This window comes from Schistocerca nitens, chromosome 8 (assembly GCF_023898315.1).
Source record: "Schistocerca nitens isolate TAMUIC-IGC-003100 chromosome 8, iqSchNite1.1, whole genome shotgun sequence".
Lineage (NCBI taxonomy): Eukaryota > Metazoa > Arthropoda > Insecta > Orthoptera > Acrididae > Schistocerca > Schistocerca nitens.
Window position 1 is genome coordinate 193,347,234 of NC_064621.1, and position 15,197 is coordinate 193,362,430.

At 41.5% G+C, this 15,197-nt stretch overlaps 1 protein-coding gene across 1 annotated transcript in view; it reads left to right on the forward strand.

Annotated features, from left to right (window-relative positions):
* LOC126199482 (lipase 3-like) overlaps positions 1–14,805 on the forward strand; it is a 104,935-nt gene extending 90,130 nt beyond the window's left edge. Inside the window, exons 7-9 of the mRNA XM_049936404.1 lie at positions 5,172–5,314; positions 13,362–13,430; positions 14,641–14,805. Of these exons, the coding sequence (XP_049792361.1) occupies positions 5,172–5,314; positions 13,362–13,430; positions 14,641–14,805 (377 nt within the window). The remainder of the gene's footprint in view (positions 1–5,171; positions 5,315–13,361; positions 13,431–14,640) is intronic.
* Positions 14,806–15,197: the final 392 nt, after the last annotated feature.

The window sequence follows — 15,197 nt, forward strand, 5'->3', positions numbered from 1 at the left end:
TTTCTGTACAGGTTCCGGAACTCTGGGAACCGAGTTGATGCAAAACATTTTTTGATAAGTGGAGATACATTTACATTGTTTTTCTCAAATATTCAGTTCAGTAGGAAATGAGACATTAGCGAAGTTTAATGCAACTGATGAAGGGTCGCGTCAGGGATGTGAAGGGAAACTTTATCTTTTTTTTTGATAGGGATGCTATAGTTTGGATCTTATCTTCTGATAGCGGATATCGAGACGAATCCAGTGATGTGTAACAGTAAGGTCTTTGAAGCTCAACGAAGCTCAAAAAGGTGGCATGAACGTCCATTTACAGAAGGTGTTCGAAGTGATGACCGCCGGCCGGAGTGGCCGAGCTACGGTCGCAGGTTCGAATCCTGCCTCGGGCATGGATGTGTGTGTTGTCCTTAGGTTAGTTAGGTTTAAGTAGTCCTAAGTTCTTGGGGACTGATCACCATAGATGTTAAGTCCCATAGTCCTCAGAGCCATTTTAGAACCAAGTGATGACCATTGTTATCAATGCAGTGCTGCAATCTTCCTATCATGGATTGAATGGTACTCCTTATCGCATTGGCACTTATCGAAGCACGTGCTCTGACAATTCTCTCTCATTATGTCGTGCATATAGTAAATATTCGACGAATACAGCGCATCCATCTAACGTGCCATTGACATGTAAACACCATTCGACGGTTTCGCAAGACAACACTAATATCGTCGAATCAAGCGAGTGTGAATGGGGTATTCCTTAGAAGAACAAGTCAATATGCTTCTTATTTACGGAGAATGACAACAAAATTTAGTGAGAGCTAGAGACTTATATGCTGAAAGATATCCTCAACCTACTCACCCTATACGCCGTACATTTAAATACGAGTATGATAAATTGAGGACAACTGTATTTTTAACGCATCAGAACCATATCCAGCAAAGGAAAGTTACTAACGAGAAACGGAAATTGGTACTCTTGCCACTGTGTTTGTAGATCCTTGTGTTAGTTCGCGTCAAATTGCAATGGAGTCTGACATGGGCCATAGCAGTGTTGATCGTATTCTGCATCGCCATAATATATCACCATATCAATCTCCACCAAGAATTAACTGACACGTATTGTATGTGTCGCACTGAATTCTGCCGGTGGGCTCAACTTCAGATTCAGAGGGATGACACATTTATTAATTTGATTTTGTTTACTGACGAGGCTACATTCACGAACCATAGAAATGTTAATGTATATAACATGCATTATTGGGCAAATGAAAATCCATGTCGGCTGCGGAAAGTTGCACACCAAAAACTGTGGTCGGTGAGTGTATGGTGTTGGGTTCAGGAGGACAGAATTATAGGCCCCTATTTCATCGAAGGAAATCTTAATGGTAGGATATACACAACATTCCTGCAAGAAACATTAGGTCTGTTATTGGAAGAAATACCTTTAGGAACAAGGAACAGAATGTGATATCAACACGATGGGTGCTCGGCACATTTTTCGTTAATGGCTGGAAATAAGTTGCAGAAACAAATCGCAAATCGTTGGATTGGACGCGGAGGAGATGTGTCGCGGCCGGCTCGTTCGCCTACTTGGCGCCTCTGGATTTTTTCTTGTGGGGATTCGTAAAAGACATTGTTTATGAAGATGTTGCAACTACACCTGAAGATATGCAAGAGAGAATTGTAAGAGCATGTGCTTCGATAAGAGCCGATATGATAAGGAATACCACTCAGTTCATGATAAGAAGATTGAAGGACTGCATTGTTACCAATGGTCATCGCTTCGAACATCTTCTGTAAATGGACGTTCATGCCACCTTTCCGACCTTCGTTGACCTTCAAAGATCTTACTGTTACACATAATTGGATTCGTCTCGATAACCGCTATCAGAAAATAAGTATCAAACTAGAGTATCCCATTTAAAAAAACCAAGTTGACCCATGCAACTTTTGTCCCACAAACTTTTCAGCTCCTGTCATACTTTCGGAGTTATTCTTGGTGGCAATAGTTAGTGACTCATCCCGTATAATTAAAACTGCAAGTAGACAGAGCATAGTTCATACAACCCTTCCTGTCACGACTGGAAGGTCCTGTGACTAGGGCCTCCTGTCGGGTAGACCGTTCGCCGGGTGCAAGTCTTCGACTTGACGCCACTTCGGCTACTTGCGCGTCGAATGACTGGAAGGTGTACTTCTACATCAGTCGCCTTTTGTGACAGTAGTGTCACATACGGTCAGTGATCAATAATGGTAATCAATGATGATCAGTGATCAGTGATGCTCAGTATCAATTATGGTCGGTGATCAGTGAAAATCAGTGATCAATGATTGACAGCGATCATTGATGGTCATTTATCAATGGCTGTCAGTGATAACTATCGGTCAGTGGTCAGTGATGGTCGGTGATCAGTGATGGTCAGTGATCAGTGATGGTCAGTGATCAGTGATGATCAGTGATCAGTGATGGCCAGTGATCAGTGATGGTCAGTGATCAGTGATTATCAGTGATCAATAGACATTATGCGTCATTTGTTAGGCTTCTAGTGTTTAGCATTTACCATTCATCGTTCAATTTAACCGTTTAGTGTTTATCGTTCGTCCTTTAGTATTTACCGTTTACCATTTATCGCTCAATGTTTAGCGTGTACTATTTAGTGCTTACCGCTAGGTGTTTAGCATTGACCTTTCAGCTTTTAGCATTATGCATTTAGAGTTTGCCATTTACCGTTTAGTGCAGAGGCTGGGGTTGGGAGTGGTGCTTGGGGGGGGGTGGGGGAGCGGAGTATAAGGCACACAGTTGGTCTATTTCCATCATCTTCGATTTTATTGCTGCATCACTAGGTCAGTGACACAGGTCGACTGACGTCACAAATGTAAACAGAGCTGGGCAGAGTCGCTACAATAGTCCTACCAACAGCTAATTTTTTACGCCAATTCACACTCATTGAGCATGGTGTACATCGAGACAAAACAGCCGAACCTTTTATTCCTGTTTTTAGGAGAGATCAAAGAGCAGCGCTTCACCAAAACTCAGCAATATGGCGGAGGCGGGCTTCTATTTCGGCTTGAGAAAGTCTTCCTATATTCTAACTTCGTTAGTAGTACCCGCTGCTACCACAGATTACACTGACGCTAACGACGAAATGTCACTGGTCGCGTCTTTGATGTAATGTGGTCTTTCGTCGAAGTGACCTGGTCGAGTCCGTTACTTCTTCGCCGTTACTTCTTCAATACACAGTTGCTATCCTGAAGAAGGCAATAGTACTGTTGTCGAAAGCTTGAATTTTAATAGTAAATTACACCGAGAAGTGTATCCAGAACATTTTATACAACATATCCGAGGTCGTACCTTTACAACAATGCAAATATACTCGTTTTGCATTACTACCTGAAAACACACACAGCAATATTGCAGTAGACACTGATTCTTATAACTGTGCATGACATGGATCACGTTGTTATTGAGACAGCTTTATCTGATGAAAAAGGAATCTACATCACATTATACGTACCTGCCATCTTCAGATTTAAAACGAAAATAGAGGACTGTTGCTACCACTAGCATCAGCTGTTGTGCGTTGTTACTCAAGACTTATTTATGTACTTTGCAGTTGCGTGCACCACAACTGCATTGTATTTACATCTGAAAGAGGAGCAGAAGAAAAGTAAAAGGAAACATACATGGGTGAAGCCGTGAGTTTCACGGCGAGATGCCAAAATCACCCAAAAAAATCTGTTACGGGAGCTGCAAGTCGAGAACGTTAAGTCATATGAAAATTACTTGTGAATGGACGAGAGTACATTTCAATATGCGCTCAGGAAAGTGGCTCCTTATATTACGAAGCAGAACACTTACCTCAGAAATGCTATATCCGCAAAAGACAGACTTACAGAAACACTCACTACGTTTACTTGCGACACATCTTACGGAAGACGAAAACCGAATTTCGGAAACCATTTTCCGCTCTCGTGTTTACATGTTAAGGACTTAAATGGATTTTCTAGTGTAGTTAAATACAGCGGCCAGAAAACAGCTGTTCCAGTTTCTGATTTACTCAGCACAGTCGTTATTTCTCTTCAGTTAGACATTAGAGGTGTAAACAGCTTTGTGCTCAGCGTAATGTTTCTACTTACCCTTCACCGTACAAAAGTCAGTCTGTCAATATTAGCCGAAAATTTTTAAAAACTAGACGTAACCTGACAACCGAAGCAGGTTTCATAAACGATTGCACGTTTATGTGGGAGCAAAAGTCGATTGCGGAAGTGGAAAACCGGTAGCTGGAAGTGAATTTCCTACAGCGGTTTTGGGGCGTTCACTTCATCAACCAGAAGCGGTCTTGGGGAATCGGTATACGAAATCTGGATTTGGGAGCTCCATTGTAAACATAGTGACTGTGATTTGCTCCGAAGAAGGAGTATCTGAAAGCAACTACCTGTTTAGTTCATATCAAAGCCATTTAAAATATGTTTATTCTTACAAAAATTGTAGATCTCTTCCTTTATATCCTCGAGGGTACACCCTGGCCATATTTCACGGCTAATGGCCTCCGAATTTTTTTAATAACTACTGCATCTTGTTATTTTATTTTTGTATTCGGAATGCCGCAAGTTACACAGTGCTTTATCTGGCTCGTACAATTCTATCAATTTCCTTATAGGTGTGACGCACCATGTAAATTTCGGTCATGTAGATAAACATTGGATGTCAAACAGCTCTAGTGATGTTAGCACTCCAAGCGGTTACATTTATCTATGCAGTAAACATAAGACGGACACTTTCTTTGACCAAATCTAATGCAAGGCGCTAGATTAGATCAAAGAAAATCTGACCAAGACCTTTGACAAAGTGTCTTATACCACGATCAAATTTTGTTTCACACAGAAACTTCGTAAAAAAAAATCTGGTAGTGTAGTATAGGTCAAAGAGTAAACGCCATGATATTCTGTGTCAGTCTTCGACTACCTACAGTTATACAAACACCTTTTTTACAATGTGATATACAATAGAACACAATATGTTGTTACACAGATTCATGGGAGCTGTATACTCGATTATTCTGTGTCCAGACGAATTCTTTCAAACTTCACAGAGAACATGATTTCACGATAACCAAAATATATCACTGCAGTAATTCCGCGATCCATCTGCTAATGCTTTCAACACATCATTTTCTCTTTTTCAGGTCACTTTAGGCAATACAATTATGGCATCTTAAAAAATTTCAAGCGTTACGGTAAGGCCACGCCGCCTGACTACAACCTTGCGAACGTCACTGCACCGGTCTATCTTTTCTACGGGCCTAACGACTGGCTCGCTGGACCGACGGTAAGTTCTCGTGATGAGTGACGACTGTGTAAAAATAACAACAGCGAATCTCAGATTATTCGTTGTATACTTGACCAGGTTGTTGCCGTTTTGGCTTTCAGTCCGAAAACGGAACTGAGGTAGCACTTCACACTAGATTATCCTGTGCAAACTTCTCATAGCCGGGGTTCATAGTTATGTAGAGTTTTTTAAAAAAGACATCACGGACATCATATTCGCTGTTGACTGAAAAATTATTTATTTCACTATTGTAATTTCGCCTTTCGGGCCATTCTCAATTGGTACTGCAAAAGCTTCTTAACTCGTTTCACTGCTGTAGATGTCAACTTAATTTTATCATTGGTGTATTTTGAAGTTTCGTTATTGGATTTACATTGCTTGTTAAACGTTATACACTCTGCTGTCTTTAGAAATTTATTCTTCGTTCACTGAAATTGCAGTAAAACCACATATGCCTTGCTAGGCATGCAACTGATTGAATTCTGAAGCTTTACTGCGATTTCAGCGTACTAAGATTAAATTACTAAAGACAACAGATATATAAAGTTTCACAAGCAATGTAAATCCAACGACGTAATTCCAAAATACATCAAATACATAAAACTAAGTCGACATCTACAGCAGAAAACGACCTAAGAAGCATTTGCAGTACCACTTGAAAATCCCCAAAAGCCTAAACTGCATTAGGCAATAAATAATCCTTACAGACAACGGCGAATATGATGTCCTTTTAAAAATATCCTTTGCAAGTCGCTTCATATCTGAATAACTACTGCAACCTACATCCTCTCCCTCTACAATTTTGCCCCTCCCCCTCCCCTCCCCGCTGCACCTCCCTCCATTACGAAATTGACGATTGTTTGACGCCTAAGGATGTTTGCTATCAGCGGATGCTTTAGTTTAGTCAGGTTGTACCACAAATTTCTTTCATCCAATTCGATACAATGGCATATCATTAGTTATTCTATCTACCCTTCTAATCTTCACGGTTTTGCTGTAAAACCACATTTCAAAATCGTCTACTCTCTTCTAGTCTGAACTGTTTTATTATCAAACGTTTCAGTTCTGTAGAAAACTACGATTCGTATCTTAGCACTTAAATTTATAGTCGATATTAACAAATTTGTCTTTTCCAGAAAGACTTTTCTTGCTATTACCAGTGTGCATTTTATATCTTCCCTGTTTTGGCTGTCACTTATTTTTCTAGCTCGTGCAAGGATCGCATGCAGGGGGAAAACGACCACTGGAAATTAAAATGCAGCCTCAAGAAAAGCTCTACAGCTTTAAGTTGTTTTTCTGTCCAAATAGCAAAACTCATCTACTATTTTCTACTTTTAGTGCCTCAATATCAAATATAGTTCCCTCAGCAACGCCTGATTTAATTCACCTACATCACCTACCCTTCTTTTATTTTTGTATCTGTCCATTTTATATCCTCTTTTCAATACACTAGCCATTTCATTGAACTGGTCTTCGAAATACTTCGCCATCCCTGCAGGATTACGATGTCATCGGAGAAACCTCAAGGTTTTATTTCTTCCTCCTGAAACTTAATTCTCCAAACTTCTCCTTGCTTTTTAATGTTTGCTCAATGTACAGGTTGAATAGCACTGGGATTAGGTTACGGCCTTGTCTCACTCTTCTCTCACCAGTTACTTCTTGTCCTTGGACTCATATAACTGTACATGAAACGTATTCGCAGTTGAGAATATGGACAACCATCAGCTGTATAATGAAATTATGACAGTGAAAATTTGTGCTGGACCAGGACTCGCGAGCACTCACCCTACCATCTGGCTATCCGAGCACGACTCACGGCTGGACATAAACATCCATCTCTAGTCAGCCCTTTGTTTACAACCTGCTCTCGTACATTCATTATGTATATTTCCGTATATGGGAGACATTATAATGAAAGTCGCATGCCCGGAGTCGGCGCATAAATGCGCTATTGCGGTGCCTGTGTTGTTCACAAGTACGATGCATAATTCTTTTGGACATGCACTTCTGAACAACTGAGGCACTGCAATATCGCATTACACTGATGAGTCAAAACATTATGACCGCTGCCAACCGCGAGGTTGTATTCTACCTGATGGTACTAAGAGCACATGACGCAGTAAGAGAAGTAGATGAGCGGAGCAGAGACGAATGGGGGAATCTCTCCATCAACAATAAGTGGCCTAAATGCGAAATCCGCCGACTTAAGCAACTTCGACAAAAGCCAAATTGTTGTGGCCCAGCGCCTGAGAGCGAGCATATTGGAAACGGCGAAGCTGGTCCTCTGTTGGGGTGCTGTTGTCGTGAGTATCTATGGAAAGTGGTCGAAGAATGCTGAAGCCACGAGTAGGCGACAAGAAGTTGGACGTCCATACCTCACCACAGAACATAGGTATTGGAGGATTGCCCGCTATCTAAAGCAGGATAGGTGGCGACCTGTGGCAGATCTGACGACCGAGTACAGTGCTGGCGTAGCCACAAGTGTTTTTGAGCACAGTGTTGAACTTGGTGTTCCGCAGCGTAGGAACCCTACGTGTCCCACGTTGACCCGACAACGTTGTCAGTTACGATTACAGTGGGCACGGGACCATCGAGATTGGACAGCGGACAAATGGAATCGTGTATTCTGGTCGGATGAATCCATTTGTTGTTAAACCCTGTTGATGGTCATGTCCAGATACGCCATCAGCTATGCGAACGTCTGGTCTAAACATGCAGCGCACCACGGACGCAGGCCAGTGGGAGCAGTAGCATGTTATGGGGGACATTCACCTAGGCTTTCATGGGCACCATGACAGCTGTGGACTAAGTGAACATTGTTAGGGACCACCTGCAACCCCATATGGTTGATGTCTTCCTTCACAACGATGGCATCTTCCAGCAGAATAACTACCCGTGTCGCAAAGCCAGATTCGTGTTGCAATGGTTTGAGGAGCATGATAGTAAACTCAGGTTGATATCTTGTCCGTCAGTTTCGGCTTATCGGATGAAACCCAACTGCGACGCTATCGGACGCCAGCTCTGCACCCACAAACCAACAGACAGTAACGTACGGGAAGTGTGTGACTTCTGCATAGGCACCCGGAGCCACAAACCTATCAATTACTTTTCGAATCCATGGCACGCAAGTGGACCGTCACGCTTTCAATTAGGTGGTCGTAATGTTTTGGCTCATCAGTGTATAGAACTGTAGTCTGGATTCTGAGCAAGTTGTAAATAAGGTTATGCTAGGCGTTTTTCCCCCTGCTACCTTCAGAATCTTAAAGAGTGTACGCCACTCAACATTGTCAAACAATAGTCTACGTATACAAATGCTATAACGTAGGTAGGTCCTTCTTCAGTTTATCTTCTAAGGTAAGTCGTAGGGACGTTATTGTGTCATGAGTTTCTGTATTTCTTCTGAAGCCAAACTTTTAACCGTTTAATTCTGTTGGCATCGTTGCACAGGATTCTGATATGACAAGTTTGATATAGGGCGCATGAAATCGCAAGAGTCGGGAAATGCTTTAAATTAGGTCGTGAGAACGTAACTCTTGCTGTCATTTACAGACGAAATCATGCTAGTTAACTATCGTAGATTCATATTACGAGGGTAGACTGAAAAGTAATGCACAAGTGCTTGTAGAACACAAATAAAAACAATGAGGAAGATGAGGTAAAAAGTACGTTAATGTTATTAATGCCCAACTGTTAAGCTTCAGAATCATAGTCTCAACGTGTAACGAGTTTTTTCATTACGTCTCTGAAAAATTATTCCGACTTTTCTCGAATCCAAGATTTTACAGCTGCCTTCATATCATCGTCCAAGACGTAATGATTACCCTTGAGATTTCTCTTGAGTAGAGGAAAAAGAAATCGCAAGGCGCAAGATCGCTCCTAGTAAGGAGGGTATGGAATCGGTTCAGACTTCAGTTTTCGCTGAGCCTTTTCATTTTCGCGCAAGGTGTGTGGACGAGTGCTGTTATGTTGCAAGATTGTTGGCTCCAGGCTGCCTCGAAGACTACAAGCTTCGCATGAATGGTGCTTTAGAACCTCTGTGTACTGAAAAGAATTTACCGCTGCCCGTCGTACCAGATAATCAGTCACATAAATTCGGTCAGCATCCCAAAACACAGTCAAAAGAGTTTTTTTACGTATGGTTGTGTTTTGAACCTTTTCGCCTGAGAAGAAATATGTCGATATACGGAGCATTGTCTTTTCTCCTCTGGGTCGTAATGGTGGATCCATGAATCGTCACACGGCCCAATATTCAAAATGGAGCCAGTCTCCTTCGTCACGGAACCGCTTCAAATGCTGCTCGCAGTACTCCTATCGACGCTGTGTGTTCTCGTCTGTGTGACGGTATGGTATCTATCGTGCACAGATTCTACGGTATCCTAACTGTTTAGTAATGAAGCCGACATTTTCCTTGGATATTGCACTATTGTTCGCGATACGCTTTGGTGTGATTGGCCGATCATTTTGAGTCAAGCTTTCGACGAGTTTGCGATGTTTATCGTCTGTGGTAATGATTGCACATCCGCCGCGCGTTTAATTAACAATAACTTTTCCAGACTCGCTACACCGAAATTTTAGTACCCATTGATTTACAGTAAATCTATCAACAGCACGTCACCATCAACAGACATTAAATGAGGAGAATCTCCCTACGAGTCACATTTTCCGTTACTCAGAGTACAGTGGATGAATGCAACGCATTCAAACGACACATGCGTAAAGGGGGGGATGTTACCTTCCACAGCTCACCTGGTACGTTTCTCAGCATCATTTAGATCGCATTCTACAAGCAGGTGTGCGTCACTTTTCAGCCCGCATTAATTTTCAGGCTACCCTTGTAGTTCACGATATTCTGTTTTTAATTGAGCATAACACCAAAACAGTTTTTTTTTTTTGAGTCAACAATCTTCTGAGTGGTTTGATGCAGCCCACCACTAGCTCCTCCCTTGCTCCAACCTCTTCATTTCCCAGTACCACTTGCATTCTGCATCCTCAATTATTTTCTGGGTTCGTTCCAAACCCTGTCTTCAATTACAGTTTTTACCGTCTGAAGTTGCTTCGGGTACCAAGAGGCTATTTTCTGTGGCCTTAACACATGTTCTGTCATCCTGTCCCTTTTTCTTGTCAGTGTTTTCCGTATGTTAGTTTCTTCGCCGAGCCGCGCGGGATTAGCCGAGCGGTCTCAGGCGCTGCAGTCACGGACTGTACGGCTGGCCCGGCGGAGGTTCGAGTCCTCCCTCGGGCATGGGTGTGTGTGTTTGTCATTAGGATAATTTAGGTTAAGTAGTGTGTAAGCTTAGGGACTGATGACCTTAGCAGTTAAGTCCCATAAGATTTCACACACATTTGAACATTTTGTTTTCTTCGCCGAGTCTGCGGAGAACCTCCTCATTCCTTATCTTATGAGACCACCTAATTTTCAACACTCTTCTGCAACATTACAACTCAAACGCTTCGATTTTCTTCTGTTCGTCTTTCAATTTCCCTCGATTCACTACCGTACACTACTGTGCTCCAAACGTAGATCCTCAGAACTTTTTTCCTCAAATTAAGGCCTATGTTTCATACGTGTGGACTTCTCTTCGCCAGGCACGTCCTCTTTGCCTGTGCAGGTTTGCTTTTTATGTCATCCTTGCTTTGTCCATCATGAGTTATTTTCCAGACGACGTACTGGTGGAATTACAGCTATGAGGAGGAGTCGTGAGTCGTGCTTGGGTAGCTCAGTCGGTAGAGCACTTGCCAGGGAAAAGCAAAGGTCCCGATTCCGAGTCTCGGTCCGACACACAATTTTTATCTGGCAGGAAGTTTAATGGGTTATTTTGGTTTCATTGTAGCAGAGTTCCTTAACTTCGTCTGCGTCGTGACGACAAGTTTTGGTGTCAAGTTTCCTGCTATTCTCATTTCTAATACCTTTCATTACATTTGTCCTTTTTCGGTTTACTCATAATTCATATTCTGTACTCATTAGAGCAGAGTCGGCCAGGGCGTGACACACTTCACACAGGCAGAAGGTACGGACCATGGTCGGCCGGAGTGGCCGATTGGTTCTGGGCGCTACAGTCTGAAACCGCGCGACCGTTACGGTCGCAGGTTCGAATCCTGCCTCGGGCATGGATGTGTGTGATGTCCTTAGTTAGTTAGGTTTAAGTAGTTCTAAGTTGTATGGACTGCTAACCACAGACGTTAAGTCCCATACTGCTCAGAACCATTTGAACCATTTATGGACCATGGGCGGGCCAAGGCTTGACCCTCCCGACTTTGCTTTTTCCTTCAGAGGAGTTTTCTATACAGCGTGACATTTCACTTAGTGTTGCGATGTGGCATTTCTCGGTCGGCAGAATTGTGGTGTCAGGGCTGTTTACCCTTCGCTCTCTGTTCGTGGCATGATGGCCGTTCACAGTTTCAGTGGATGTTTGCACAAAGACAATGTAGCGATCTATAGTGACACACCTTTAAACATGACTGGGAATGACAGAATACAGGGATGAGAATTCTCGGTATTTATTATGCAATCACACAAGCGACGGGAATGGCAAATTTCCTATGAAACTACATTACAAACCAGGCAGAAAGAGTTTAAAGATTTAGCAGGCAATGAAAGAACAAAAAATTAAAACAGTCTGCAGACGGGATTCGTTGTTCAGTACATCAGCAAACACTTAACTTCTAAAGTTTTAGGCACGCAGCACGTGAAGAAACTGGTGGTACGAATATGAAGTCGCATGTGTTATTCCACCGTCATTCGCAACTGTTTTTTATGGAACTGATCAAACAGTATGGAAACTTTGTGTATCACTTCAAAGCGTATACCCGGAACGATTTATTGAATTTAAATTCGCTATCGTTGAATTTATGAAGGAAAAAAAGGAGTGCAGGAACGAAAATGAAAACATCTAGAATGGATTGGAAATCTTATCTTTTGAGTGGACTTCAGAGCACACTGTCCACAGCAAGGCAGTGCCCGATGCGAAACACCTTCTTTCTGGCTTGATGACGTTGCACTTAAAAAGAAAATCGCGTAATAGAAGGGACACATTCTAACAAACGCAGCCCAGTTCCCTGAGCTCACTGACGTTAAAGAAAACGCGAGGTCTGAAGAATTCTTTGTGGCCTTGAAACAAGTACAGGGATAGTTTTCTAAAGGTTTTGAGGATAATGTTACTCGTACATCTGTTTTCGAGACCGTTTGCCGATCCAGTTGAAAGCGCCCTTGTGCATGTGCTGATGTAACAGATTGACCTGCAAGGTAATTCCAGATTTAATGACAAATCTTTATACGTTACAATTGTCCAGGGCGTCTACATTGCATTCCCCAGGTAGAATTTCCATGTTTCCAGTATGAGGTTGCAAAAACGCTACAATATGTCGATCGACGTATTTGTGTGAGAGACCTTTTCTCGATTATGAAACTGAACAAGTCGCTATTATGTCACATTTTGAGTGCGACAGCTTGTGAAATTAATTGCATCTGTCCGTATGCCGATAGTTTCTACCAGATAAAAATTTTATTATATCTTCATCGCCCCAAAAATAATTGATTAATTCTGAAAATTTATTTCATTTGTGAGCTGTTTGTTGAGATATGTCAAGTATAAAAAAAGTCGTATGCAATGTGACTGCATTACCATTTAAATGTGGTGCGTTCGCAGTTTTCCCCTCTTCCTCCTCCACATGCTCAGACGGCGTGGCGTGGCGCTGGTGGAAGTGCGCATCGAAGCAGAGCGCGTTGTATCTCACGTCGTGGCACGGCACGCGAGCGGAATTCTTACCCTGCTGTTCATTGGAATGTTGATTATATTCAACACAGTACTGCAAAATACACAATGCTTGCCTCATAACAATTGATTATTTAATTTGTGGTAAGTCCCCGTTAGTAAAATAGTGTTTTCTGTGCTATCAAAATAGTACAGTTCCTCTACCTCTCTAGATTCAAGCCTTTGTATTTTCAATAGATGATCGTTCTTCCCGTCTCGATACTCTTCGTCCGTTGGTAAATGGTCTCTGATCTGGTCGACCTTTTAGCTGAGCTGTATCTCATTTTGTTTTACAGCCTGTGGACTTCAAAGTTTCAAATCTGTGCCACCCTACATTTATAATTGATTCGATGATAGTAGCAAAGGTTGGTAGAATGCAGCTCCTCACGTCTCTTCACCATTTTCAACCATTTTGCAAGTAATCGTTGAAATACTTTATTTAAAATGCATTCTATCTTGCATTTTTCTACGTACACAGTACAGGTGTCACTTAAGTAATCATCAGAACTTTTTACACCCTAATCATCTATGCCATTCTCATGCATAATATCCACTGCCGAACTATCGATCGCATGTGAAATTCTACACAAGCAACGAATAAGAGAGATAAATACGCTATTTGTGCTATATCCAAACGAAAACTTTCTATTTGTATCCGATCATTAAAGCTACTCCAATATATTCTGTCCACAGCGATCTATAAGTAATTACAAAACAAATCTAAAATCTCGAATGTTTCATCTGTCAAATAACTTCCTTCATTACACCTCTCTTTGAAACGATTCCAGAACTTCAGTTTATACCGCAATAATAACATACATTGGAAGTTGTTGTACGTACTTTTTGTATGAGTTGTTACCTAAATCACAGCAGTCATGTTCTGCAGGAAGGAAACAGAGGAAATGTTGTCCAAGTACTGTAGAAAGCGTACTGTAGAAAAACGCCTTAGCCACGGCATTAACTTGTTTCCAGCATGAGTCATTCACTATGGTTTGTGCTTGCGTTATTATGAAGCTTCCTGGCGGAGATTTGTGAAGTCTGGAAAGTAAGAAACAGTTACTACCAAAAGTGCTCCTACCCCCCCCCCCCCCCCCCCCCGCCACTCCTGTTGTACTATTAGAACATCAAGTTAAGCACCAGACTTAGGAGAAGAGAATGCGTTATGTACCAACAGCCCTGTTGAATTATACAATTTAATACTGCTCACGTAGTTTACTAAAAAGATTCTAGAATCTGTTTAAATAAACGATAATTCATGTCTCAAAACTATGTTATTATTTATTAATTCACAAATGAAGGATATAGGTGTTCAGTCTTTCCGCGCGCAATACGAGATTGGAATAATAGAGAATTGTGAAGGTGGTTCGATGAACCCTCTGCCAGGCACTTAAATGTGATTTGCAGAGCATCCATATAGATGTAAAACGTGTTCTGTTGTAATTTCACTGTTAATTACGTCTTTTTTACACTAAAAAGAGTGAAATCACTCAGTTGAAATTGTTTTCAGTTATTATAAATATTTGTATTTTGTAAGGCTTGTTTAATTCCTAAGATAATAAGTATTTTCTTTTGCAGGACATCGATCGTTTGCACAATCAACTTGGAAATTCAAAAGAAAAGAACATGATTGAATTTCCGAAATTTAACCACTTGGATTTTATATATGGCAAAGACGCATATGATTTTGTGTACAAACCAGTTTTGGACGTGATGAACAGTTATGAAAAAGGAACAAAATGACTGCAGAAAATGAACTTGTATACTGTTAAGAGTGGAACGAGAGAAAATTAATGATAGCCTCTTCACGAAAATGGTACTGAACTACTTAAATGTATCACTATTAATCTGTTAATTTTCAGTGGTTAATATACACTCTGTAACTACGTATGTATTGTGTTTTCTTTATATTTCTCCAACTTTTCTTCCATTACTGTTACTGTGTTACTCAATGTACTGCGACTTGCACGTGTTGTTCTTGTTAAAAAATGTTAAAATGTGTGTGAATTCCTAAGGGAGCAAACTGCTGAGGCCATCGATCCCTAGTCTTACACACTACTTAAATTGACTTAAACTAACTTATCCTATGAGCAACACAAACACCCATGCCCGAGGGAGGCCTCGAACCTCCGGCG